Raw genomic sequence first — 27128 nt, forward strand, 5'->3', positions numbered from 1 at the left:
AGTCTGCGGAGTCGGAGCTTGACAGGGACCAACTCTGGGAGTGGTGCTGGGACGGTATCTTTGAGCAGCACACCATTGCTGGCTTACCCCTCGACGGCGCTCGAGGCATGGGTGCTGGAGGGTTGTCCCCATACGGGAGGGGACTCGCTGCCGCCAACTCGATGAGGTCCTTTGTGGCCTCAAAGGTGCCAGGTGTAGAGGGCTCATCCATTACGCCCTCGAGTCCATCGTCCGCACTGAGCTCACTTAGGTCTGGGCTCGGTGGGGCTTGTGCTGCTGGGACTGCCTGCGTCAGCGCCGGTACCGTGGCCTTCCCCTTCTTGTCGGTGCTCGGTGCCTTGGGAGGCGCCAGCCTCCTGTGCGGGGAACGACCACGCCTTCCTTTAGGCTGTGCTGGGGGCCGCACCAAGGAGGACGATCGGTGCTGGGGCCTAGCCTGGCATTCTGGGGCTGACAGTTTACGGTGCTTCGCCGGTGCCAGGTCTCCCAATGGCTCCGGGGCACTATGCACCGAGGAAGCCTGAGCCAACATTGGGCACTCCGGGCCCGGCGGCTGCAATGCGGCCTCCATCAACAGTTGCTTTAGGCGAAAGTCTCTTTCTTTCCTTGTCCTTGGCTTGAACGCCTTGCAAATCCTACATCTTTCAGTTTGATGTCCGCCCCCCAGGCAATGTAGACACGAGTAGTGGGGGTCACTAACTGGCATAGGTTTGCAGCATGTGGCGCAAGCCTTGAAGCCGTGGGCCTGCGGCATGCCCCACAGCCCAGGGCCGGGGCTGGTGGCCTCCAAGCACCTAATCACTTAAGTGTTCACAATCTATATGTAAACGAACTGATAACAGCTACTCTAAAGGCTAAGGGACTGCTCTTCTATGAGAGAGAGAGGTTGTTCCAACGCCGCGGACGGTAAGAAGGAACTGGAGGGGGTCGGGCCGGTGGGGGTATGCGGGGTGCAGTGGTGCCACTTGGGGGGCCCACCGGGAGCTGCTAAGGGAAAAAGTTTCCGACGCTCATGCACGCGCACACCTAATGTAGAACGGACGTGAACAAGCACTCGAAGAATACAAAATTACTCAAGATGGTTAAGTCCAATGCTGACTGAGAAGAGCTAAACTGGGTAACAGAGCGACAAAGTGACAGGAAATTCAATGAAATGCAAAGTAATGCACACCGAAAAACATTCCCAACTACCTAGACAAAATGATAGGGTCTAAATTAGCTGTTACTACTCAAGAAACAGATTATGGATAGCTCTTTAAAAATATCTGCTCACTGTGTATCAGTAGTCAAAAAAGCTAACAGAATTTTAGGAATCATTAGGAAAAGGATAGATATTAAAACAGAATAGATCATAACACCACTATATAAATCCATGGTATGCCCAGATCCTGAATACTGTGCAGTTCTGGTTGTCCCATTTAAAAAAAAAGACATTAGAATTGGAAAAAGGTTCAGAGAAAGGCAACAAAAATGATTAAGTGTATGGCACAGCTTCCGTACAAGGAAAGATTAAAACTGACTGGAACTGTTCAGCTCAGAAAAAAATAAATGAATGAGGGGTTGGGAGATATATGATAAAGATCTATAAAATCATGAATGGTGTGGAGAAAGTGAATAGGAAAGTGCAATCTACCCCTTCACATACCACAAGAACTATGGGTTACCTAATTAAATTAATAGGCAGCAGGTTTAAAAACAAACAAAAGGATGCATTTCACACAACCCACAGTTAGTCTGGGGAACTCATTGCCAGGGCTGTTGTGAAGGCCACAAGTATAACTGGGTTCAAGAAAGAATTAGATAAATTCATAGAGGATAAGTTCATCAATGGCTATTAGCCAAGATGGTCAGGGATACAACCCCATGCATCAGGTGTCCCAAAACCACCAGCTGCCAGAAGCTGGGACTGGATGCCTGGGAACAGATCACTTGAAATTGCCTTTTTCTGTTCTTTACCTCTGAAGCATCTGGAACCGGCCACCATTAGAAAACAGGGTACAGAGCTAGATGGACCATTGTTCTGACCCAGTATGACTGTTCTTATATTCTGAAATGTTAGCTGCTGATACTGTTTGACTGTAACGTAGGCCTGATGCTATTCCTTGAATTGTTGCAGTTGTTAATATTGGGCTGAAATTTGGGCTTGTTGTTATTCCCCTCCAATTGCAGCAAGGTCTGCTCCAACTGTTTTTCAATGATCACCACCTATTTTAGGAATCTTTCCTTTTTTCCCTTTGTTTAGAGGGTGTCTTAACAGCCGGTACTACATGTGAGTAGATTAAATTCCTATCTTGCTCTGACGTAACAGACAAAGTAATTAGTCTACGAACCTCTTCCTAAGATTTTGCTTAACTGGTAGCTCAAATTAAAAAAACCCCATAAACCTCAGAGTAAACTTTCTCCCCAAAGTTAGTTATTCCTAGAGTTCCCCTGCAGAAATCTGTTCTGGACTCCAGTTCCCTCAACCCAATGTATCATTTCCATTTTCCTTATCTCCAATATGGAGTTAGTGAGCTGCACCTGTCACAAGTCAGTATAAATCAGGCAACATCTCTCTATTAGGTTCCAACACCTGCTACCATGGTTGGAAAACATTAGAACCCTGCCACCCATAATACATAGTTCTTGATCATGTTTATGCTATTTTTCAATCCCGGGGGAACTGGTGTTTACACCAATGCAGTAGGAAATGCTTCATTCTAGTTGTGATTATTTTAAAAATTCTTGGTTGGAAGGGAATCCCAGTACCACACCATGGAAATGTCTACTTCTCAATCTTCAAAAAAGAAAAAGGATACCTTCTCTAGTAACCAAAACAAATATCAATGGTTCCTCCAGAGAATTCACACTTGGATTTCTCATGCACTCCTGTTCTTATATTGAGCTAGTATCTTTAAACACACAGTGTGTTAAAAAATGTCAGCACCTGTTGCCCCAAAGAGCCTTAAATAAGCACCATAAATATCACCTGAATACATACTGCAGGGATTCTTAGCACAAAAGCTGGATTTCTGGACATATATGTCGAGAAGGACCAATATTGCTTGAGGGCAGCTTTGCTCTGACAGTAGTGATGCTGCAATGCCTCATTCAAGGTGCAATAAACAGCAAACTTTCATTTTTTCTTTCTACATAAAAATATCCTAAAGACACATCACTTCAATACTTTTACTTATTTGCATTACAAAACTAGTATATGAACTATAATCCTCAGAAGTCTCTATTGTTTCTATGACTCCATATAATATTAGCGACTTGCCAAAAAGAAATACTAAAAATTGTGTTGAGTTTTCAAAAAGAGAATCAATAAACACCCAGGGAGCTACTTCTTCATTCTAATTATAAGAAAGAAATATTGGTCCTGAATTCTTAAAATGCTGATTTTTGGAGTGTCGTAGTTTTCCCTAGCCTTCTTTTTATTGATTCTAGTTTTGTATTAAAATTAATTCAATGAAAGTTTGAAATACTGGATTTCAATTTAAGGGGAATATGTTACAGGTATCTGGAATGGTGTAGCAATTTGTTATATGATTTCAATTCTAATGCTACAGTAACTCATTCTGGTCCAGCAAGTTTTATTCCTCTCATCACAATGCTCTGTATTAATCACATCAAATTTCTTTGTGAAGGCAACAGGGATCAGCCACTGTCATAAGAAATAAGAAGTTAGGAAGTGTCTGTTTCCATCATTACAATCTCCACTATAATAAGGTCACAAGGGCAGACAAGAATTGCTGTTTACTATACAAATACCTTTCCTATTTCTAACAAATGTCATAGAGCAGCGCTTCCCAATATGAGAGCCATGGCTCCGAAGGGTTCATTCAGAGTTTTTTTTTTTTTTTTGGGGGGGGGGGGGGGGGGACGACGACGACAGGGGAATGAATGGATATGCCCAATTTTTTTTCTAATTAAGAGAATATTAAACTAGGTTTAAAAATCACCTGCATCTTATGTTGTGCTGCTGCTGCCAAGGCTGGGAGCCTCTCTGTGCCCTCCACTCCTGCAGAGGGCATTCAGTGAAGACACTTCCTGCTGTGGCAGGCATTCAGCAGGAAGTTTCTTGGCTGAAAGCACTTTGCTGGAGCAGAGGGCAAAGAGAGGTTCCCAGTGCTGGCAGCAGAAGCACCAGTGCTAACAGATAGCGAAAAATGGGCTGAGGGAGAGACAGGTGTGTCTTATCTTTATAATGGAATGATTTTTACCGAGTGCTAAGCCTACCTGTAATCAGCTTTTGGCTAAAGATGATGATTTTGATAAAGTTGATCAAAAAAGGAAGAAAAGTAGACAATACAATGATAGCTACATCGTGTTTGCATTATCGTCACAATAATACTGCAAAAAGTCCACAGCCACAATGTGTCATTTATTTTCAAGTGTTAGCAAATGAAAGTAGCAGGTCAGGGAAACTACAGAGACTTTTATAAACCAAGCACCTGGAATTTGGAAATAGGAGCCAATATTTTTTTCTTCTGAACCAAAAAGAATTAAAGAAGCAAAAAAAGTCATGATTAGTTAAGCAGCTGTTCAAAAAGTCTTAAGCACCTTTTGTTATGGCCAGCAAACTGCCAGATGCAAACAAGCACACATCACTGGCAAGACTCTATTTCCAGCAGCAATAGACATGTATAGAATTGTGACTGGGTAATAACCAACCATGGCACTGAAAAAAACATTTCTATGTCAAAAAATATAATCTGTAGAGCACTGATGACCTTGCAGAAAACATCCAGGACCAATCGATAAACAAGTCAATATCTTGCACTGTAACTAGATAAATCCACACACATACCCAACATGGCCCAGCTTCTGTGTTATGCGAGATTTGTCAAAGCAAGTACAATAGTTGAAGAACTTTTATTTTGCAAAGAAATCACAACCCAAGAAACCAGTGAGGAAGTACTAAAGATCCAAAATAAATTCACAGTGGGCTGTGAATATCGGACTGCCCTGATGGGGCAGCAACCATAACCAGAGAGAACAGTTGGACAATATGGGCAACGGGAACTTTCTGATTACATTAGTTTATCTGGTGTACCTATTTGGCAAACCGAATGTGCTGAATCTAGTACTTCAAGGAATACAAACATACTAGATATGAAAGAAAACTGGGGGGATTCATGAAGCAGCTTTATTTTGGAAATGTCTCATTGAAAAGAGAGTAACAGATGATATTTCCAGTGTTATCAGACTTTTAAAAATAACCAAGTGAAAGTGAGAATAATGCTATTACAGACCAATTAACTAATTTGTCTGGATTGTATTCCCATATTGATCAATGTTTTCCTGGTATTGAACATGATTCTCCACAACAGTTGACTCCATTCCAATCTTAAGTATCTCAGCTCAAGAAATTGCCAAGTGATCATACGCTGAAGACCAAGTTTTCAAATCTAGCAACCCAAGAATTCTGGTTTTCTGTTAAAGCAGAGTTACTGAGCAGCCTATCCCCATACCTTTGCAACAGAAAAATACAAGTTAAGATGATTAATATTTGCCTCAAGATAAGAAGTGCACAGTTCTGCTTTATTCCATCTTTCTCTGATGACAATCTTATCAGTGAATGGCTGAGAACTTCCTGACTCAGAGTAAGGAAGCAGCCCCATGTTGAAAAATAAGCTAGCAAGGGAAAAAAGGGGAAGCAAGAAGCCATACAAGTATCAGGGAAACATGTTTCTGGTGCCTAGAGGAAGAATAAGAATAAGGATAGGGTGGAAAGGATTAAGTTCAACAAGTTAAAAATAGAGTAAAAGATGGGATGCGGGTGAGGAGAGAGAAACCCAAGAGAAGGGATATACTCTTCATCTTAGACCCCAAAGACCAGTGAGTGGTTTCACCTTTCTCTTCATGCACGTTTGGATATGTCCACTGCATACACATAAAAGTCTTTTAAATTCACTTATTCTATGAGAAAATTCATCAAGTCTCTTTCGAACTCTTCAAGGTTATAAAGCTTCTCAACTTTCCAGAACAAGAGCACCCCTTGTGATTTTGTTTCTAACACTTATGAACAACTTGTTCTTAAATATGTCAAAAACACCAACTAAGAAGTATACACAAAGTTATAAAATACACTTTATAGGAAACTTCCCTTTTGAGGTCACTTGACATACATAACACCCTAAGATTAAAATGAAAAAAAAAGTTACCAAATAATACAGACCATAGAAAAAGTATCTGACATCCCAGAAAAGGAAGTAACATCAAAAGAAGAGACTTAGGCCCCAATCCATTGATTTATAGAAGTTGGATCGGGCTCTTAGTAGTGAGACAATGTATCCATATCCAAACATATTTCAATATTAATATATGTATCTTCTATCTAATACATACAATCAGTATATAAGGATGAGATAAAACCAGTGGGTTTCACTGCTATTTGCTAGACAGCGGAGGAATGTTGGAATTTTAGAACCTAGAACAGAATCCTGGATTCCCAAGGGTTTTGTTATCTAGTGGTTACAGACTCTTCTGCCCCAGTTCCTCACAGCTGTCTTTTCCTATACCCGCCCCATTTATTCCTATCCTCCAACCAATTCCTGTCTCTGCCCTGCTTTTACACACCCAAATATTATCCCACATCATGTCCCTCTTTCTGCTCCTCACCTGCATCCAAGTCTGGGTAATTTCTCCTCCTCTATTCTGCCAGAGTGCCTGCAGAGAAGCAACAGCAGCTCAGATGGGAAAGCCTTGCTTCTCAGTTCAGCTGTCCAGAAGCAGTGGCTACTGGTGGCCAAGAGAAGCAATTGCAGAAAAAGTCCTGTGCAGACTTTGGCAAAACCATTCTCAGTACAGCTGTAAGCTAGCTGCCACACTATCAAACTTCTATGAGTATGTGCAAATGATGATATATAAAATGCACTACTGTAAAAGAAATATGGTAAAGACAAAGAGCATCCTAGCCTGTGTTAACAGCCAGAGATAGATAGATAGATACCAACACCTTCAATTGCACTCTGAAGTGAGCGGATGGCCCACTTTCTGTCCTCCCTGCTTAAAATAAACAGGTGCATCCTGCAGTAGCAGAAGGCTTTGAGTAGTTTTCAAGAAGTGAGCTCATTGCATTAATTCAACCCGAGTTCAGAAAGGTTTAGATGACTCTGGTGAGGTTTATATTGGTGAGTAAAGGTCATAATCTTTGGGCCAGTCAGGCTCTTTAGGCCATACATGCCACCCAGCAATACAAGAACTATGATGGATCCAATAAGAACTGAAAAATGCAACCACAACTGAGAGAAATAGCAGGTATTGCCCCTTGTAAAGGAAGCTGCATTTTCAGACACGGAGACAATTAACACTTTTGCTGCATTCATGAAAACAAGTAAAATAGATTTTACACAAATTATGAAAATTTATTTTTACTTGGGAGTTTTCCCCCATATCCAGATGTAGAGATTCTTGATGATGAAATCCGCAGAAGTTCTGACTAAATCCAAAAATGACAGATGTGTCTCTAAAGTTCAAACTCTAAGTTCTCTCTGATCTACTTCCCAATCCGCCCAAACCTTCTGTCTGTTGATCTTTCATTACCCGATCTCCTCCCCCAGTATAATCAAGTGTTTGACTAATCGCCTCGCCTATTTTGAAATTTCCTACAGTTACTCTTTTCCTCAGCCTTCAAACCATACTCATCACAGAGCCCTGTATGTTTCGTTGAACAAGGACAGGTTAGGTTTTTTTGTATGTTCTTAATAAACATCACACTCAGGATTTCTATGGTTAAGAGGTGTTTCACACAGTGGGATTATACACTTCTAATCTCAAATAAGTAACAAAGATCAAAAGATTGTAGTTTGCCCAACAGACACTATCCAACATGCTCAGACTTTACCATGGATTTTAAGGAATATCATGAAGAGAAGAAACTAATTACAGTTGAAATATCCTGAATAGAATCTTTATCTGCTGATTTAGCTCAAGAGAGTAAATCCCTATATACTTGGTTATAAGAGAGAGAGATTACTGATCCCTTCCCAGCTGTTAAGGAGCAATACCTGAATATAGATTTCTTCAGGGATTCCATGATAGAAGACAAAAGTTGTGAGTAGAATGATGTCAGTTCCCAAAGGCATTCACTCATACTTATCCAGAAAGTAAGACATCTCCATAACTTTCTTTGCATTTCCTCTTGTGAATGCATACATAGACTGGAATGACGCCTTTATTAAATGACCAAAGTGGAAGAATCACAAAAACTCTGGCAGTACTAGCCTGAACCAGGAGTAAATGTGAGCAATAGTTATACAACTTCCTGATTACAGCTATGTTAACTCACTGTTCTTCCTTAAATGCAAAACTCACATTTCCAGGCCCACTGTTGTTTAACAGAGGCTGCCAAATGTGATAGCATAAGCGAGGGGTGGCCAAACTGTGGCTCATGAGCCACATGCAGCTCTTTTACCATTAAAGAGCGGCTCGCACAGTGCCCCCTCCACCCCATTCTCCACCTACCAGATGAGGGGTGGGAGAGGGGGAGCTCAGGACCTCTGCCTTGCAGTGGGGTGATGGAGTAGGGGCTTTTGCCCAGTGGGGGCGGGGTGTCTTGGGGCTTCAGCCCCGCGGGGTGCACCTCCTGGGCTTCAACAAGAGTGGGGCTGAAGCTCTGAGCCCCAGCAGGTGCCACCTGTAGGTCTGAAGCCCCAACCACGGCTCCCAGCAGACATACAACAATCTTTAGAAGTCCAAGAGCCAGGGTATTTGGCTTGGAGGGAAAGTAATTTTGGCCGCCCCAGACATAAGCCCTGAAACACACACACACAGAGTTTGATTACACAAGATTCAAAATTCACTTCACCAATAATATCTCCTCACGTTCAAATAAGCAAATATCAAGAAGAGCCAAAACCAAGTGCAAGTCTTCAAAGAATTTGCTTGCCTTTTGTATCCACTTAATAAAAAAAGAAATATTTGAAGATGCGATATTTCATTGAGTCCATGATGAACAAATGGCCCAGCCTAACATTGGAAAACACTAAATTTCCAGAGATGTGGTATTTCAGATTAGACATCAATTCAAGTTTACAATTACTTATATTCATTAAAAGAGTCTAAGGCATTTTTCTGATAAGTCTGATATAGTAGCCCTATATTCATAGCCCAAACCAGAATTTAAACACCAATCCTATTGCAGAAAGTGTCACAGTATCTGCTTTTCAGAGCAGATGTTTGCATTGGTTTATGCACATATACTGCACAGAGTGAGAGAGATGTGTGTATGTATGTATTATTATTATTAAAGAATGGTATTAGGGCTGCAAAGTCAAGCACTCAGAAGTTAGAAAATGCCAAAATTAAGATTGCCTGTGCAAGCTTAATTCAGTGCCCCTGTACAATTTTTAATTTCACAGACTATACTTTAAGGCCAAAAGGGACCATCATGATCATCTAGGCCAGAGAACCTCACCCTCTAATTCTTGTAATAAACCCATAACCTCTAGCTGAGTTACCGAAGTCCTGAAATCATGATTTAAAGACTTCAAGTTACAGAGAATCCATCTCTTAGTTCAAACAAGCAAGTGAAACCATGTCCCATACTAGAAAAGAAGGCAAAAAAAAAAAAAAAAAAACCTGAGGATCTCTGCAAATCTGACTTGGGGGAAAATTCCTTTCTGATCCCAAATATGGGACCCTGAGCATGTTGGCATGACCCACCAGCCAGACACCTGAAAAAGAATTTTCCGTAGTAACTCAGAGCCCTCCCCATCTAGTGTCTTGTCTCCAATGGCCATTGGAGATATTTGCTACTAGCAGTCACTGATGAGCCACATGCCATCAGTAGGCAGCCTTCTCCATAAACTCAGCTAGCTCAGTCTTGAAACCATTTCGGTTTTTTGCCCCCATTGTTCCCCCTGGAAGGCCTTTCCAGAACTTCACTTTTCTCATGGCTAGAATCCTTCATCTAATTTCAAGCCTAAACCTGTTTATGTCCAGTTTATATCCATTTATTCTTGTGACAATTGTGTCTTATCTCCCTCCCTGGTGTTTATCCATCTGATATATTAATAGCATGCAATCATATCTCCCGTCAGCCTTAGGTTCTCCTTTCCTCTGATCATCCTAGTAGCCCTTCTCTGCACCTGTTCCAGTTTAAATTAATCTTTCTTAAATATGGGAGACCAAAACTGCACACAGTATTATAGATGAAGTCCCACTAGTGCCTTGTATAATGGTAATAATACTTCCCTAGCTGTACTGGAAATAACTCTCCTGAAAGCATCCAAAGATTGCATTAGCTTTTTCCATGGCTGCAGCACATTGGCGACTCAGTCATCCTGTGATCAACCAGTATACCTAGATCGTTCTCCTCCTCTGTTGCTTCCAACTGATATGTCCCCTGCTTATAGCAAAAAAATGTGTTAGTCCCTAAGTGCATGACCTTGTAATCTGCACTATTAAATTTCACTCCATTGCTATTACTCCAGTTTTCATGGTCATCCAAATATTCTTGTATGATACTCCAGTCCTCCATATTGGCAATACTGCCCAACTTTGTGCCATCCACAAATTTCCTCAGCACACTCCCACTTTTTGTGCCAAGGTTACAAATGAAAACGTTAAAGACTGATCCCTGAGGACCTCTATTAGTAATGTCTCCCCAGCCTGACAGTTCAACTTTCAGTCTGACCTGCTGTAGTCTTCCCTTTAATCAGTTCCTTATCCACCTCTCAGTTCTCATATCAATCCCCATCTTCTCCAATTTAACTAATAAATTTCCCATGTAGAATTGTATCAAATGCCTTATTGAAATCCAGGTGGATTAGATCTACTGCACTGCCTTTGAGAAGATTAATGATTTTTTAGACAAAGACAGATCATGTTGGTCCTGCACAATCTGCCTTTTGTAAAACCATGTTGTATTTTATCCCAATTACCATTTATCTCTATGTGCTGAACTACTTTCTCTTTCAAAATTTGTTTCAAGACCTTGCATACAATTGAGGTTAAACTAACGGGCCTGTGGTTTCCCAGTTCACCTTCCCCTCCCTTAAAATAGGTACTTTATTTGCAGTTTTCCAGTCATTGGACAATACCCCCAAATTTACAAATTCATTAAAAATCCTTGTTTGCAATATCTGGGCCCACTGATTGGGTCCCATTAAGCTGTTTGAGTTAGACTTCCATCTTGGATATGGCAATTTCTTCTTCCATATCCTCGTTTCCACTAGCATGCTGCATCTACCTCTAACTTCAACACTACCCTTATTAAAATCTAAAGTAAAGTATTTAAGTGTTGGGACATGCCTAGATTATCTTTAATTTTCACCTCATCCTCAGTACTTAATGGCCCCACTTCTTTCCTTGTTTTCTTATTATTTATATGGCTGAAGAACTTTTTATTATTGGTTTTAAATTCCTTGCAAGGTCCTACTCTGCTAGGTTTTTGATAATTCTCACTTTTTCCCTACACTTTTGATCTTCAACTTCCCTTGCTGATTGATGGATTCTTCCATTCCGTGTATGCTTTCTGCTAGGGATGTAAATACAGTTTAAAAAATTAACCATTTAAACAATTAAAAATATTTTGTTTAAACGATTCAGCAACTGGGGCCACTCCGACTGGGACCACTGGGGCTAGCCATGGGGTTAACAGTTAAGGCGGGTTAACATTTTACATCCCTACTTTCTGTTCTCTCTTAATAACCTCTTTAAGATGCTTGTTTATCCAGTTCTGTCTGCAATCCGTTCTTATGAATTTTTTCCCCTTGCTTGGGATGCAGGCTTCAGATCGCTTCTGCAACATTGACTTAGTAATTCCAAGCCTCATCCATATTCAGATTTTGAGTTTTCAGTCTAGTCCACTTCTTTCCATACAGAATGGACGGTGCTCACTGAATGAACAGCTATTCAATATATTTTATCCTCATTGTTCACTGTGTGACCCAAGGTCTTATTAATTGCACTGCACACTATTCAAACCTTTCTCTAAAGACAGAATTAACAATTTGCTCATGGGCTTTTCTACAGTACTCTTCACCGTAGTGTCTGAGTGCTCCACAAATATTAATGAATATTGTGTTGTTGTCACACCGTGGGCATAGTGGAGGTCCCTTGTACCAATATCAAGTTCTTGTGAAGTCATTCCTTCCCCCCTCCAAAAAAACAGATGGGGATAAGTCACCTCTTTATTCTAAAAGGAGTACTTGTGGCACCTTAGAGACTAACCAATTTATTTGAGCATGAGCTTTCGTGAGCTACAGCTCACTTCATCAGATGTTTACCGTGGAAACTGCAGCAGACTTTATATACACACAGAGAATATGAAACAATACCTCCTCCCACCCCACTGTCCTGCTGGTAATAGCTTATCTAAAGTGATCAACAGGTGGGCCATTTCCAGCACAAATCCAGGTTTTCTCACCCTCCACCCCCCACACAAATTCACTCTCCTGCTGGTGCTAGCCCATCCAAAGTGACAACTCTTTGCATAATCAAGTCGGGCTATTTCCTGCATAGATCAAGGTTTTCTCACATCCCCCCCACCCCCATACACACACAAACTCACTCTCCTGCTGGTAATAGCTCATCTAAACTGACCACTCTCCAAGTTTAAATCCAAGTTAAACCAGAACATCTGGGGGGGGGGGGGTAGGAAAAAACAAGAAGAAACAGGCTACCTTGCATAATGACTTAGCCACTCCCAGTCTCTATTTAAGCCTAAATTAATAGTATCCAATTTGCAAATGAATTCCAATTCAGCAGTTTCTCGCTGGAGTCTGGATTTGAAGTTTTTTTGTTTTAAGATAGCGACCTTCATGTCTGTGATTGCGTGACCAGAGAGATTGAAGTGTTCTCCGACTGGTTTATGAATGTTATAATTCTTGACATCTGATTTGTGTCCATTTATTCTTTTACGTAGAGACTGTCCAGTTTGACCAATGTACATGGCAGAGGGGCATTGCTGGCACATGATTGCATATATCACATTGGTGGATGTGCAGGTGAACGAGCCTCTGATAGTGTGGCTGATGTTATTAGGCCCTGTGATGGTGTCCCCTGAATAGATATGTGGGCACAATTGGCAACGGGCTTTGTTGCAAGGATAAGTTCCTGGGTTAGTGGTTCTGTTGTGTGGTATGTGGTTGTTGGTGAGTATTTGCTTCAGGTTGCGGGGCTGTCTGTAGGCAAGGACTGGCCTGTCTCCCAAGACTTGTGAGAGTGTTGGGTCATCCTTTAGGATAGGTTGTAGATCCTTAATAATGCGTTGGAGGGGTTTTAGTTGGGGGCTGAAGGTGACCGCTAGTGGCGTTCTGTTATTTTCTTTGTTAGGCCTGTCCTGTAGTAGGTAACTTCTGGGAACTCTTCTGGCTCTATCAATCTGTTTCTTTACTTCTGCAGGTGGGTATTGTAGTTGTAAGAAAGCTTGACAGAGATCTTGTAGGTGTTTGCTCTGGAGCAACCCCTCAGACAGAGACAAACACCTACAAGATCTCTGTCAAGCTTTCTTACAACTACAATACCCACCTGCAGAAGTAAAGAAACAGATTGATAGAGCCAGAAGAGTTCCCAGAAGTTACCTACTACAGGACAGGCCTAACAAAGAAAATAACAGAACGCCACTAGCGGTCACCTTCAGCCCCCAACTAAAACCCCTCCAACGCATTATTAAGGATCTACAACCTATCCTAAAGGATGACCCAACACTCTCACAAGTCTTGGGAGACAGGCCAGTCCTTGCCTACAGACAGCCCCGCAACCTGAAGCAAATACTCACCAACAACCACATACCACACAACAGAACCACTAACCCAGGAACTTATCCTTGCAACAAAGCCCGTTGCCAATTGTGCCCACATATCTATTCAGGGGACACCATCACAGGGCCTAATAACATCAGCCACACTATCAGAGGCTCGTTCACCTGCACATCCACCAATGTGATATATGCAATCATGTGCCAGCAATGCCCCTCTGCCATGTACATTGGTCAAACTGGACAGTCTCTACGTAAAAGAATAAATGGACACAAATCAGATGTCAAGAATTATAACATTCATAAACCAGTCGGAGAACACTTCAATCTCTCTGGTCACGCAATCACAGACATGAAGGTCGCTATCTTAAAACAAAAAAACTTCAAATCCAGACTCCAGCGAGAAACTGCTGAATTGGAATTCATTTGCAAATTGGATACTATTAATTTAGGCTTAAATAGAGACTGGGAGTGGCTAAGTCATTATGCAAGGTAGCCTGTTTCTTCTTGTTTTTTCCTACCCCCCCCCCCAGATGTTCTGGTTTAACTTGGATTTAAACTTGGAGAGTGGTCAGTTTAGATGAGCTATTACCAGCAGGAGAGTGAGTTTGTGTGTGTATGGGGGTGGGGGGGATGTGAGAAAACCTTGATCTATGCAGGAAATAGCCCGACTTGATTATGCAAAGAGTTGTCACTTTGGATGGGCTAGCACCAGCAGGAGAGTGAATTTGTGTGGGGGGTGGAGGGTGAGAAAACCTGGATTTGTGCTGGAAATGGCCCACCTGTTGATCACTTTAGATAAGCTATTACCAGCAGGACAGTGGGGTGGGAGGAGGTATTGTTTCATATTCTCTGTGTGTATATAAAGTCTGCTGCAGTTTCCACGGTAAACATCTGATGAAGTGAGCTGTAGCTCACGAAAGCTCATGCTCAAATAAATTGGTTAGTCTCTAAGGTGCCACAAGTACTCCTTTTCTTTTTGCGAATACAGACTAACACGGCTGTTCCTCTGAAACCTCTCTTTATTCTAGAAATCTCATAATATCTATTGGAAAAAGAAATACACATTGTACAATTGATATCCACAGCAAACCTTCAGGTTAGCAGAACAAATCAATGTGTATTTCAGGCCCTATTTCAGGCCCATATACTTTGTTCTTAATGAAGCTGTAATCCACGCCTTTTAGTTATTGAATAGGACTGTAATCCAGATCAAGATTTTTGAACCTCGAAAGTTACTCTGAGATATGTTCCACACAACTCATGTGCCATACGAAGTACTGCCTCATTAGCCTTCTCAGTGTATAGAACGTAGAATGGCCTAATTAACCTTCTCAGTGTATAGAATGTAGAGGAAGTTAAAAATTCTGTGCTTCCACAAGTGCATAATCATTGAAAAAAAATGTTTAGCTTCACCCGTCATGCTTTCAGAAGCCCTATCTAAACTTACTTCCTAGATCAATTCAATTTCTCATACAATTGCAATCAAGATTTTCATACAGAAAGCTATGCCCATCGATCATAATCGGTGTTATTAATTTGCTATTTTCTGAAATTTAGAACCAAAGGTTTCAAGTCTTATATCCATTACAAACACAGTACCCTTTGATTTTCCCCAGCGTTTTGCTAATATTCACAGTGGTCTACTAAGTAAATCCAACACTGTTTGTTAAGACAAACCTGTAATTTCAGATGATCCGAAAACAAAAGCTGCATTCTTGTTTCCTTGCTAGTGGAAGTTAGGAGTGAAATGTCAAATCTTAAGCGCTTCCACATTTATATTACCTTCCCAGGAACTAATACCAGTGATAAAGAAATTAGATTTCAAAAATAAAAAAGGACAACTGAAAGAAGTCTGCTATTACAGCCATTCTCCATCTTGGCCTTCACATGAGCCTGCACTCCCTACACAACCCACCCACTGAATTCTAATGTATATGGCTCATTCACCCCACACATACATAAAACACAACACCCATTTTCTAAAGCATTTTTGAAATGATTTAACAAAATAGTTCTTTGTAATACATTAATTTTGCTAAAAAAAAAAAAAAATCAAAAGGGAACAAAGTGAGCTTCTGTTGTCCCATCATATTATGCTACTAATCCTCTTTGGGTAGTAATCAAAAGACCCAAAATGCCAAGCTATCAAAATGTATTTCCAAGTATCAGAGGCCTCTGGCTCTTTGGCAAAATCTTCAGTCAGTTGTGTTGGCAGGCAAGGAGTTCTCTTGGTCTGTCATGTGGAAAGCTTTCAATACATCTGTCTTAAACTATATTTTTTCTTTATTTTATTTCTAAGGGAACTAGGTGTTTTGTTTTTAAAATCACAAATCCATTCTTCACTGGATCAGACATTTTGATCATATAAAGGAGTCTTTTCTTCAAGCAAATATAGAAAGCATACATTATTGTATTGGCATACCAATTTTAGAATTGTTCCTTGTATTGGTATATAGCCTACAGTACTTACACATGAAATCTTAGTAGAGGGTTGTTCTCTGATAGAAATCTAAATGTACTTGGTCTCCAATACAGGCCTGTAACTTGTTTTACAAAAACTCTCCAAAACCAGATAAATACAAATGTTTGTCGTATTCCGCACCACCCCACACACCTCCCAAAGAAACATTTTTACAACATTTTAATTAAACAAATAGTATCCAGTGTAATAATCTGAGAATATTACAAGCATTTTGATATTGGAATAGCTGTCATTACTCAAAATTACAATGAAGGGTCTGCAAACTTTTCATGTAACAAAGTTCCATGCCTTTTACATATTCCAACTATCACATATAGTGGAAAGAGTAAGAGAAGACAGTTCTATACAGGGTGTGGAGTCAGTGCATTGCATGAATTACAGGCAAACCTGTTATTTGGGCAGACATTTTCCATGCAGAATGTCTACATTATTTTAACCATGTTAAAAAATAAACTCTGTTTTGTTGAGAAGTTCCAAAGCATGAAGACTCTAGATTGAGAATTTGAATTTGGCAGTTTATTTGCCCTAGTACAAGAAATTTGCCTTTTTGCCATCTTTATGAAAAGAATTTTGCAGCTAAATTATCTGAAAATTCAATCTGTAATGTGCATGCTCCAGCCCAGGACTACAGGGACTGGGCAGGACTTTCTCAGCAAGTGGTCTTCCTTATTGTGTTACATTGGCATCTAGCAAAGCACAAGATCTGAAAGAAGGGAGAACATGTCTTTTGTGCTCTCGATGTTCCCCTTGCAGGCATACACGCAACATGAGGGAGGAGGAGGAAATAGCCTGAATCTATGACAGAGATGTGAAGAGGGGGTTGGATAGGGTAGGAGCCAGGATGCATCTGGGAAACAATGGGGAGTTGGGCAGGAGCAAAGCAGAAAGAGAGATCTCCTGGTTAAGGTAGGATGAGCACCCAATATGTCAATGTTGTTAGTACTTCACTTAATGCACAACTGATATGTGCTCAGATACTATAGTGATGAGCATGGTTTAAAAACCTATACAGAATAAAACGATAGAAAAAGAGGCAACTAAATGCTGCCCTGGATTCTTGCTAAGTATTCTGAAAAATCATATTGAACACCCAAAATTAGGGGACACTTGACAATTTTAGCCTTAATATCTCTGTGCCTCAGTTCCCCATCAACATGAGAACAAACACCATCTAATCTCACAGAGATGTTAAGAAGATAAATAAGACCTTCTAACCCTAAAATTCTAAAACTTGGTGCTGCACACTGAATGAGGAGGATAAGAAGCAATTTTGGATAACTATCTATACACTGAATGCGGCAGGGATCCTGTGAGAAAAATATTAGTATGTGATGTGCCAAAAGACTATTTTAATGATTATGAACAAAGCACAAGATCTGAATGAATGAAAGCTGCACAAGCAGCCTTAAACATAGCATTCTGAGTACTGAATTTTGTAATTTGGTCTACATTTAAAAGTTAGATAGACATTGCTATGTTGGTCAGGGGCACAATATATACACATATCTATTTATCTATACACATATACACCCCTTACTGACATAGTAATGCTGACGTAAAACTCAGTTAGAGTTTTGTTCATGGAAGAATGCTTTACTGATGTAGCTACTTCATTTGGTTATCCCATACCAATGGAAAAACCCTTCTGTTGGTGTAGGCTGTGTCTATACTGCAGGGTTATGCCTCAGCTATGCAGACACAGCTGTACCAGTATAGTCTCCGTAGTATAGACATACTCTTAACATTCTTTTAATTTAGTTTATTTTATATTTTTTTAAAAACCCTAAAAGTTTAATTCATTGGTGGGCACCTGAAATTCACAGATAATAAAGGGGGTAGCCCAAGAATATGGGCTATGAACGTCATAATTCTGGTTGTGAGGATGCGAAAGCAGGTTCTTCCCCAGAAGGCCACAGAGCCTCTGTAGCTATCGCTGCATTCTCCCCTGTGGCTATTATGTCTCCTTATGCAGGATGGTCAAGCTGGAGAATGGGATGTCATGGATCTATCTTGTATCTCAGCTGGACCACTCTTCCCACAAGTGTCCGCCCATTAGGGCGGAGGCAGGCTCCATAAAGCACAGCTGTTTGGGGTTTGCAACATGCTTCCCATCTCTGGCGCATTTGAACCATACCAATTCCATTTCATGCATTCAATACCTTCCCGAGTATTTGACCACTAACATCAGTTTTAGCTACACTAAAAAAAAAAAAAAAGGTGTCATACTGTTTCCCTTCCTCTCAGTATCCTACCCCTGAATCAGAAATTCATGCAATCTCTCTTACCTGCTTTACATTTCAGGCACAGATATGGGTCTAGAAAGGACATTATCTTTACAATTCAAGTTGTGAAAAATATATTTTCCTTCCACGGAAGCAAATACATGAGTTCCAACAAAAACCCCTATTGTTTCCTTTTCTGGCACTTAGATATTTTGCAGTTTAACTGTTATTTTAGTAATTAAAAATGAAAGCATTTTAATCACTGATTTAATAAGGCATTTTGAATGGGAGTTCTCTAAAAATACAAGATCCTTAACTACAAAATATATCTATTTCACAAAATCAGAATGAGAAAAGAAGTAAAGACTTAAGACTGGACTCCTTCTTAGGCAAAAGAGCAGGTGTATACAAGATTTAGATTTGGTGCGTAACAATTAGTGCTTAACCTTTCCAAAATAGAGTACGAGACTCACGAAGTAGAAAAATGGACAGATGCTGCTAACCCTGTTTTCATAGTCTAAGCATGAACCCAGGTCTGAATCACAATTTTCTCTCATTCTGATTAGCCTCTGCTCAGGAAGCCATCTTTTGATATTAACAGTCTTGCTAACTGATAACCCAAATGCAATCTTTTTTAGGAAAGCTGGGTGAGACAGTTGTGGTGCCACTCTGGTGGGAATTAGAATCCTCAGATTTCTTTAAACCCTGCCAATCAGGTTTCAGACTTCAGCAGGAGACAGAAATTGCATATGTGGCACTGGATTATGACCTCCACCTAGTGATGTAGAAAGAAGAAAGTGTTCATTGCTGATTCTTTGCTATATTAAGGCTTTTCATAATATAAAGCAGGAGTCATACTTTTTCCAGTGTTAATCATATCTTAACAGAGTGTCTCATGAGTAAGGCCAGATTTTGGCACGGGTATGTTTATTAAACGTCATGGACAGGACGCAGGCAACAAACAATAAATCACAGATTTATTGAAGCCTGAGCCCCGCCGCCACGGAGCTGAATTATTGGAAATTTCAGGGAGTCATGGAGGTCTCATAAAATCACGGAATACGTGACGACCTTCATGGCTGACTCATAGCCTTACTCATGAACCACCTCATCCCACATTCACTAAGCTTTAACATCCCTGTGGCAACTAAGGCAACTGCAAACATGGAAAAATAATACTACGAGTATGTATTTTTAATTTTGAAATGCAAATTAGTAAATGGAAACAAGGAGAGACAACACCAGGTGACCAGCCATTTCTCCAGAGACAAAGTGGTTGACAAAGCACAGTTTAAGAACTTAGAACTTACATCATAGACCATGTTTGAGGAGGTGTTGCTGACACATCTGCAGTCCCAATCATCAGTTCAATGGATATAAGTGAGTGGTTCTGCTACTTTAAGAGAGATCCCAAGTGGTAGTGATCTCAATAGATAGTTTAACAAAACTACTCGTCTGCCCCTCAGGGCTCTCATGAGCATACCACAGGTTTTATTTTTTTACCCCTCCTATTCAACATGTGCTTAATATCACCAAATGGGTTAGTAGGGAAATATCGGCATGCTAAAGAAACCATAATGATCGAACAACCAACCCTATGCCCTATCTCACGTAAAATGACGACGCTGGCAGACCCAGTGTTGGAGAGTGGAGCTCAACCACCACCTAGCATGCTGAGCTTCAACCTAGACTACATGGTAGCATATTGGCAGAAGTCAACTGGAAGGACTGCCTCAGGGAGTATACCCACCATTATATTAGTTCCACAGTCTGGGTGTGCTGTAGATCTTTTGTGGCTGAGGTAGATGCGTAGCTGAGAGAGATGATAGTTTTTAGATCCATCTGCATGTGTAAGAGAAACTTATCCTGTTCTTTCAGAAGACGACCTTTATATTCCTGTCCTTGATTCTAGACTACCCTAAAGCCCTTTACACCTTAAGACCATCCAGAAACTAAAACTAATAATAAGCATTGCATAGCAAAACCAGAAAATTACACTTGTGCTCTAATCAGCTATGGTCATTTGTTACTGTACCTTAAACATCTAAGGGAAAGTATTTGTTTTAATTTATACCAACCTGCCTATACTCTCTCAATTCATTGCAACAACAGATCAATCAGCAACTCAGCAGAGGCCCTCAAGCTGGCAAACTCCTAGCTAAGCGTGTTTGATATACACACTCAACAGAAGTCAAAATAAAATAAACCGGTACTGAGCTGCTGTTTCGTCTTGTTTTTTGTTTTGTTTTTTTGGGGGGGGGGGGCGGGGGGAGGCAGGGAGATGGAAAGAGTGCAGGATGGGAAGGAAAGGGCTGGTTGGGAGATTCCAGTTCCATGGTTTGATGCTCATAGTAGTCGCATCACATTAGGGCTTAAATTTTGCCAGTATATGGAATAAAAGAATGGAATTTTACTGCCAGGTAATGAAAAGCAAAACACCAAGTGTCACTGCAGTAATATATAACCATCAGAGGGAAGTATTTTATCAATTAAAATGTCCATACAATATCCTTTTAGCTATTTAACAAATAATTTTTATAAAGTAAAGTATCTGTATCTAGGAAAACATAACACAAAAGGAAGCAAAGAATCTGTTTTTTTGTTTTGTTGACAAATATATAACACAATGAAAAATCTACAGTACTATAGGCAATGAACATTATGCTTACCATGTAATGCTATCAAGAGTTACTGTAAAAGTGGTGTAAATATTACATTTAAGAACTGGTTATATTTTGAAACTAAGCAAATACAAAATTTAACTACCATAACGATTCTGTACGTGTATGCATATGCATACCCATTTACAAAGACCATAAGCATATATTTAAGTACACCCTTTGTTACACAGTTAAGCTATGCACATAGACATCCATATGAATTTATTGTATCTGCAAGGAGAAGAAGAGAAGAATTTTACCAGGTATTGGTACACCAGATGAACTGTACTGCTTCTTAGATTTATTTTCATTTTTGTTCTTTAATCCAAGAGGTAAAGAGTGAATTTAATATCGGGTAACATTTCATAATTTTTATTATAATCCACAAAATTCCAAATCTGCTATTTCTTGCATTCTCTGAAAAAGCCGAAGTCAGCTAAATAAGAGATAATGTAACTAGGCATAACACAATAAAAGATATTACCTTTGCAATGCATTATTACTGCCAATTATAAGAATCACTTCAACTTAATTTCAAAAGCACAATCACCCTCAACTGTAACAGTCTCTTTTTTTAAATTTCAAACAGTATTACATTAAGGCAATAACTCACCTTCCAGCTATAATATCAGTCTCCCTTATTGCAAAAATACATTTCATAAATACTTCTCATCGACAAGTCAAGCTAATTCAGGTTAATTTTATTGTATTTTGGTGCTATCTCACATTTGTGTGCAATTACCTTTATCATTTTATTGCCATGCCAGAAAGTAATCAGAGCAATTATTTGAAAGAGGTGGTGTATAAACTCTAAATCACACTTGCTGGCATTTTTGATAAAATAGCAGCTTTATCTCAGAAAGTGGCGGGGACATTGGATAAATCATGCATCAGTCAAGTGTAGCTGACCCCCAAGTGCATTGCACAATATCAGAAGTGCTTCAAAAGAAACTTTCCTACATCATCCATCATTCTTCATAATACTAAAATAGCTACACCTGAAGAGTAGGAGCTGGAGAATGATAAAAAAAAAAAACCCAAATCCAAGCAATATGGGCAAAGCCATTAACGGTGTTCCTTTTTAAACTAAAAAGATAGTGGGGAACCTGGACTTTGCTCATAAACAAATACGACTTCATTGCAATAATCAGCTGTAAAGTGAGTAATATGAACAGTTTTAAATATAAATGAAACACCTAATGTAACTGTGCAAAAACCAACTAAAGATTACCAACACACAAAGATACAGACTCAAAATATATATGAGACAGAGCTATATGTAACAAAATAGCAGATAAATTATCTGTTATGAGAACACATTATATTCATGCCCTAACAAGAGGCAATACAGGAAGATTCACATTAATATTGTGGTTTTGATTCTGCATTACAGGGGTATGAGTACTTTGTGTATAAATATAGAATAACTCATCATAAGTAGGACACGGAGCCAATTAATGTTGTGATTAAAACAAGAACATCTGCATAGTTAGTGGCTACTAAGTTTCTGAATCCTAGTAGCCAGACTATGGCCACACAGGGGAAAGAATACCACCTTGTTTGCATACTGATGCTTATACTTAAACCCAAGTGTCTGCAGAAAAACTGATTCTCTGACAACATATTTTTTAACCATACTCTCAAGAATAAAGGAGCAGGCACTCCACCTTCCTGAGAATTACTTCCTCTCTGTTCATAGGATCATGCCAGGGGCTCCACCTCATTTACACTTACACATACCCTGAGTACACACTTGCATTAGATGTCAGCAGCCTTGTACTCCCATGATGAACACCACAAAAGGCCTTGCAGGATCAAGGCTTATATGTTAAGTTGTAATGCAAATACAATGATTTTGGAAAACACTCATCTTTATATCTGGCTTTTTTCAGAACCCATTTTCTCAGTTTCAGCAAACTAGATGCTCATGTAAAACTGTTCCGTGAAACATGCAGTCTCTCTCTCTCTTTTTTTTTTTTTAAAAAAGGGTCAATTGTCACCTATTTCAGATTCATGTTTTCTGTCACTCAGATGTGGTTTAACTTGTCAGAATAATACGTTAAACCAATTATACATATTATAAATAGGCTTGGAAGAATTCAATGTTTGTTTTTTTCATAATTTTGACTGATACCAATATTTACTTTTTAAGTATTGTTTTATTTGTATCAGTTTAAATTTTCCACAGTTGCAGGAAATTATGGGGGAGGTCAGAATTATTTAAAGACAGCAGATGTTGAGATTCAAAAAGTTAAAGCTTTACACCCATTAAAACACTAATTGTCAACATCACATCAAAATATGCAAATAAAATATCCTTAAATCAAACTCTAACAAGTTTCCAAGCAGCATTTTTCTGACTTTGTCTGTCTGTAAATTTCTATCATCATCTATGGAAATACTTTTTGGTCAATGTGTGAATGGTGAAATCATTGTTTGCCGACATTTAATCAGTAAAAAACTAATCCTTTCAAGCCTAATTATAAATATCTCCAATTCTAAATAATGAAACAGAATGTGTTACAATGTACAATTTTACTGTACGCAGAACAAAAGAAAGGAGTCAACATTATACTACTATTTGCTATTGTACCTTCACACAGTACTAGTCAAAATCCTTCTCCCTATATTATACCAAATCAGGAGAGTCTGAATTTATTTTAGTTTTAGCATTCTGCCTCCTCAGATATCAAGAGGAACCCCATATAACAACTAACGAACGTAAGTGGGGAAATGAAAAGGTTAAATAGACCATAAATTATTATTAGTTTAATTTAGTTTGCCAGCTATATCATGTCTAGCTGTGAATGAGATTGAACTAGTGATTCTTTTAAAAAATCCCCCAGTTGTTTGAAAATGAATAATATTTCTCTGCGATTAACCCCAAAATACCTGCTACAGGATGTGTTTTCAGGAAGCAAGTATACACACACACAAATATGTTGCAGAAATACATTAAAAACACAAAGATGGTTTCGAAAGAGAAATCAAAACACGAAACACAACAAATCACATTTCTTCATTTTTCCATATATCAAACTATTCCACTTTTTAAAAATTAAAAATACTAAGTCATTGAAAAGGGTCTAGAAAGACAGACACTGATTTTACAAGAAGAAAAAATGGTATTTCCACTGCAGGGTACACAAGATGGAAACACACAAAGATACTATTCCAAATACATTACATCATGTAAAACAGATTGAAGCTATGGGATATCTGCCACTATTTTATTTAGACATTTTTATATGGTGTTAGAGGCTGGCAACAGTACCAGGATTACCTGTACAAGTTTGATTTTACTAAATGTTACATCCCATGAGGCATGATATTAATCTTGCCACAAAAGTAATGAGTATAGTGCAAAAATAGTAATTATTACTTGTGGTCATTCATTACTGATAGTCTTCTTGGTGATTTGAAAAACAAAGCCATTAGTAACACTAGCACTGGCTACAAAGGGAAAGACTTTCCATGAATTAAATAGATGTTCACCAACTAATCTTCAGAAGGCAAAATTTTCACATAAAAAGGTCCTGAGTTTTCTGCTATATGATCATGTTTTCTTATGTTTCCACATAAACACAACTGTCTTCCTAAACATCTGAGCCTATCTCAACTCATAAGCATAAAACATCCAAAAAGTCACAAAATGATTCTGTAATAAAGGCTATACTAATTATGAAGGGGCAGAAAACAGCTAACTTTACACTAAAAATACAGCACTGTCCTATTAGTTTATGGTCTGTGGAAGATAGATATGTGATGGGGAAAGGTCCACTGATGCCTTTTACCAACCATGACAGAGCTACAGAGATTTACAATGTAGCATCAATCTTGTCAACTGAATTCTTAACACTGACTGCTGGACACTAGGGAAAACACACAAACTATGTTATGTGAACTCTTTTGTAATGCTGTTACTTTTTATGTGTACTTAAATGCAAGGATATTTTCACAGGAACTTACTTTTTGATGAAGTCTTGATGCCATGTTAAGTACATGAAGGAGTTTTGCCTATAAGAAAGGAAAAGGAAATCCTGTTAGAAAAAGATAAGGCTACTACAACCCAAATTTCATAAACCGTTGACAAGAAAAGCACATCAATGTTATCATTTCTCCTCTTATTACACGATATACTGTTAGGCTTATGATTATAAAAAGTGGGCTCTGAATTTCAGGGCTTGCAGTATTAAAAGGGGGATGGTCTGGTTTTTTTTTTTTTGCAAGCAAACAGGAATTTTAAAGTTCACTAGGTCATCGATCATCTGTAATGAGCGATAATCAACAGATGACATGTGGAGGACTTCTCTCATCACAAGTCCTATAAAACTTTGATCCACAGGATAAGAATGCTCTTTAAGAAGTGCCCCATGCCTGTAAAAAATATTACTTAAAATAATACACTGTGCTTGTGCGTTATTAAATAATAACTACCTTTTTTGATTTAGGAAATATATACGTATATTTTAAAGAAGGAAAATAAGGGACCTATGTGAAGGGTAGTCTGGATCGAAGAGCAAAAGGAAGGCAGATTCCAAAATAAAGTACGTATTTTACAGTCATAATACTCAAGCAAAGGAGATTCATCGTCACTGCTGTCATCCTAGATCAGCTGATCTCAATATCTGAATGTAAATGTCACCTACAAGGATGGGGGAAAATGGGTGCTATTCGGATACAAAAAAGGCCTCAAAGTTCTTTCACACATTTTTGTTTTGTACTTTAAACCTTACCTATGATATGTAGTTACACTGATGTCACTGCACATGTGCAAGCCCCTAGCGTAGCCATGCTGCAATAAGTCTACACCAGAGTCTCAGAATGCACAGAAGACCTGCACTGATGTAATAAGTCTACACCAGAGGCCTGATCCAAAGTTCTACAGACATCAGAGGAAAGACTCCATAGTGACTTCAACTGGGCTTTGAACCAGGGTCTAAGGGTATCACAAGTATAGTTTTGTCTGTGTTTCTACACCTGTGCAAAAAGCCCAAAACAAAACAAAATCAATTTAGACATGACCTTGGAAGTATTAGAAATGTTAAGTCTTATTTTTCCTTTGTTTGCTGGAGGTCTTTCTTATAAACTAATGTGTGTGTGCATCAGGAGCATTCTGAGCCTTTAATTAGATAGGTGGAGGTGTTGAATCCTTAACAAGGCGATCACTCCTCCCAAGTGTTTCAGTTCGATGTGTGTTAAAATAAAGAGCTTTATATAGCCTGAATAAAAATCACATCCTCTCTTAATCAGGCTAATCTTACATGTGACACCACAGCTACCACAGTTGTCCATAGAGTTTCAGACCTAAATTTCTAAGGTTAAAAAACAGAGAGAGAGAGAGAGAGAGACAAATATTTTAAATAGTGACTGATTTTGGACGCCTCAATTTTTGATTGCTCAGCTTGCAACACTTCAATTGGCACTAATTTTGTAAGTATTTTCTGAAAATCAGGTCCCTTAAAAGTTATTTTGAACTTGCATAACCAAAAATGAAGACACTTGAATTCACTTGGCACTTTTGAAAATCTTGGCCTTAAGTCTTAAAACCCCCATACTTCTGACAGGTCATTTTAATATAGCATAAAAGGAGAAAAAAATGGAAGCACATGAAGTTTTTTCTTTAGCAGACAGTTTTTGAAGGTTACCAACTTTTACTTTCAGTAAATATGTAAATTTGTATTGTTGATCTCAATCCAGGCACTCAAGTCAAATAAAAGAAACATGAATTTGTGGAGGTTTTTTACTATTATTAATTATATTATTATTATTATTTAGAGGCTTTGCTATGGCACTGATCAAAATATAATCTTTAAACAGATAATAAATTTAGACTTTCAATACATGTGATTTGATCATCATCATCTCCATCTGACAGATCAAGAAAGAGAGATCAGACAGGTTGAGTGATTTGCTTAAGGCAGCTAGAAGGTCTCGGATGGAGCTAGGAACAGACCAGAACTTTTGATTCCCAATCTGGTGCCTCAATCAGAAGACCATGCATTCTCTACTAAAACAGGCCCCAATCCTGGGAAGAGTCATCTGAACAAATGAGGCTCCATGTTATCATG

The 27128-nt window shown here is 39.1% G+C and overlaps 1 protein-coding gene across 1 annotated transcript in view; it reads right to left on the reverse strand.

Moving 5' to 3' along the window:
* Positions 1-27128, reverse strand: part of MGMT (O-6-methylguanine-DNA methyltransferase) — a 311394-nt gene that overhangs the window by 263608 nt on the left and 20658 nt on the right. The window contains exon 2 of the mRNA XM_075131014.1: positions 25027-25074. Coding sequence (XP_074987115.1) covers positions 25027-25050 — 24 coding nt within the window. The 5' untranslated portion in view covers positions 25051-25074. The remainder of the gene's footprint in view (positions 1-25026; positions 25075-27128) is intronic.

Source organism: Caretta caretta, chromosome 7 (assembly GCF_965140235.1).
Source record: "Caretta caretta isolate rCarCar2 chromosome 7, rCarCar1.hap1, whole genome shotgun sequence".
Lineage (NCBI taxonomy): Eukaryota > Metazoa > Chordata > Testudines > Cheloniidae > Caretta > Caretta caretta.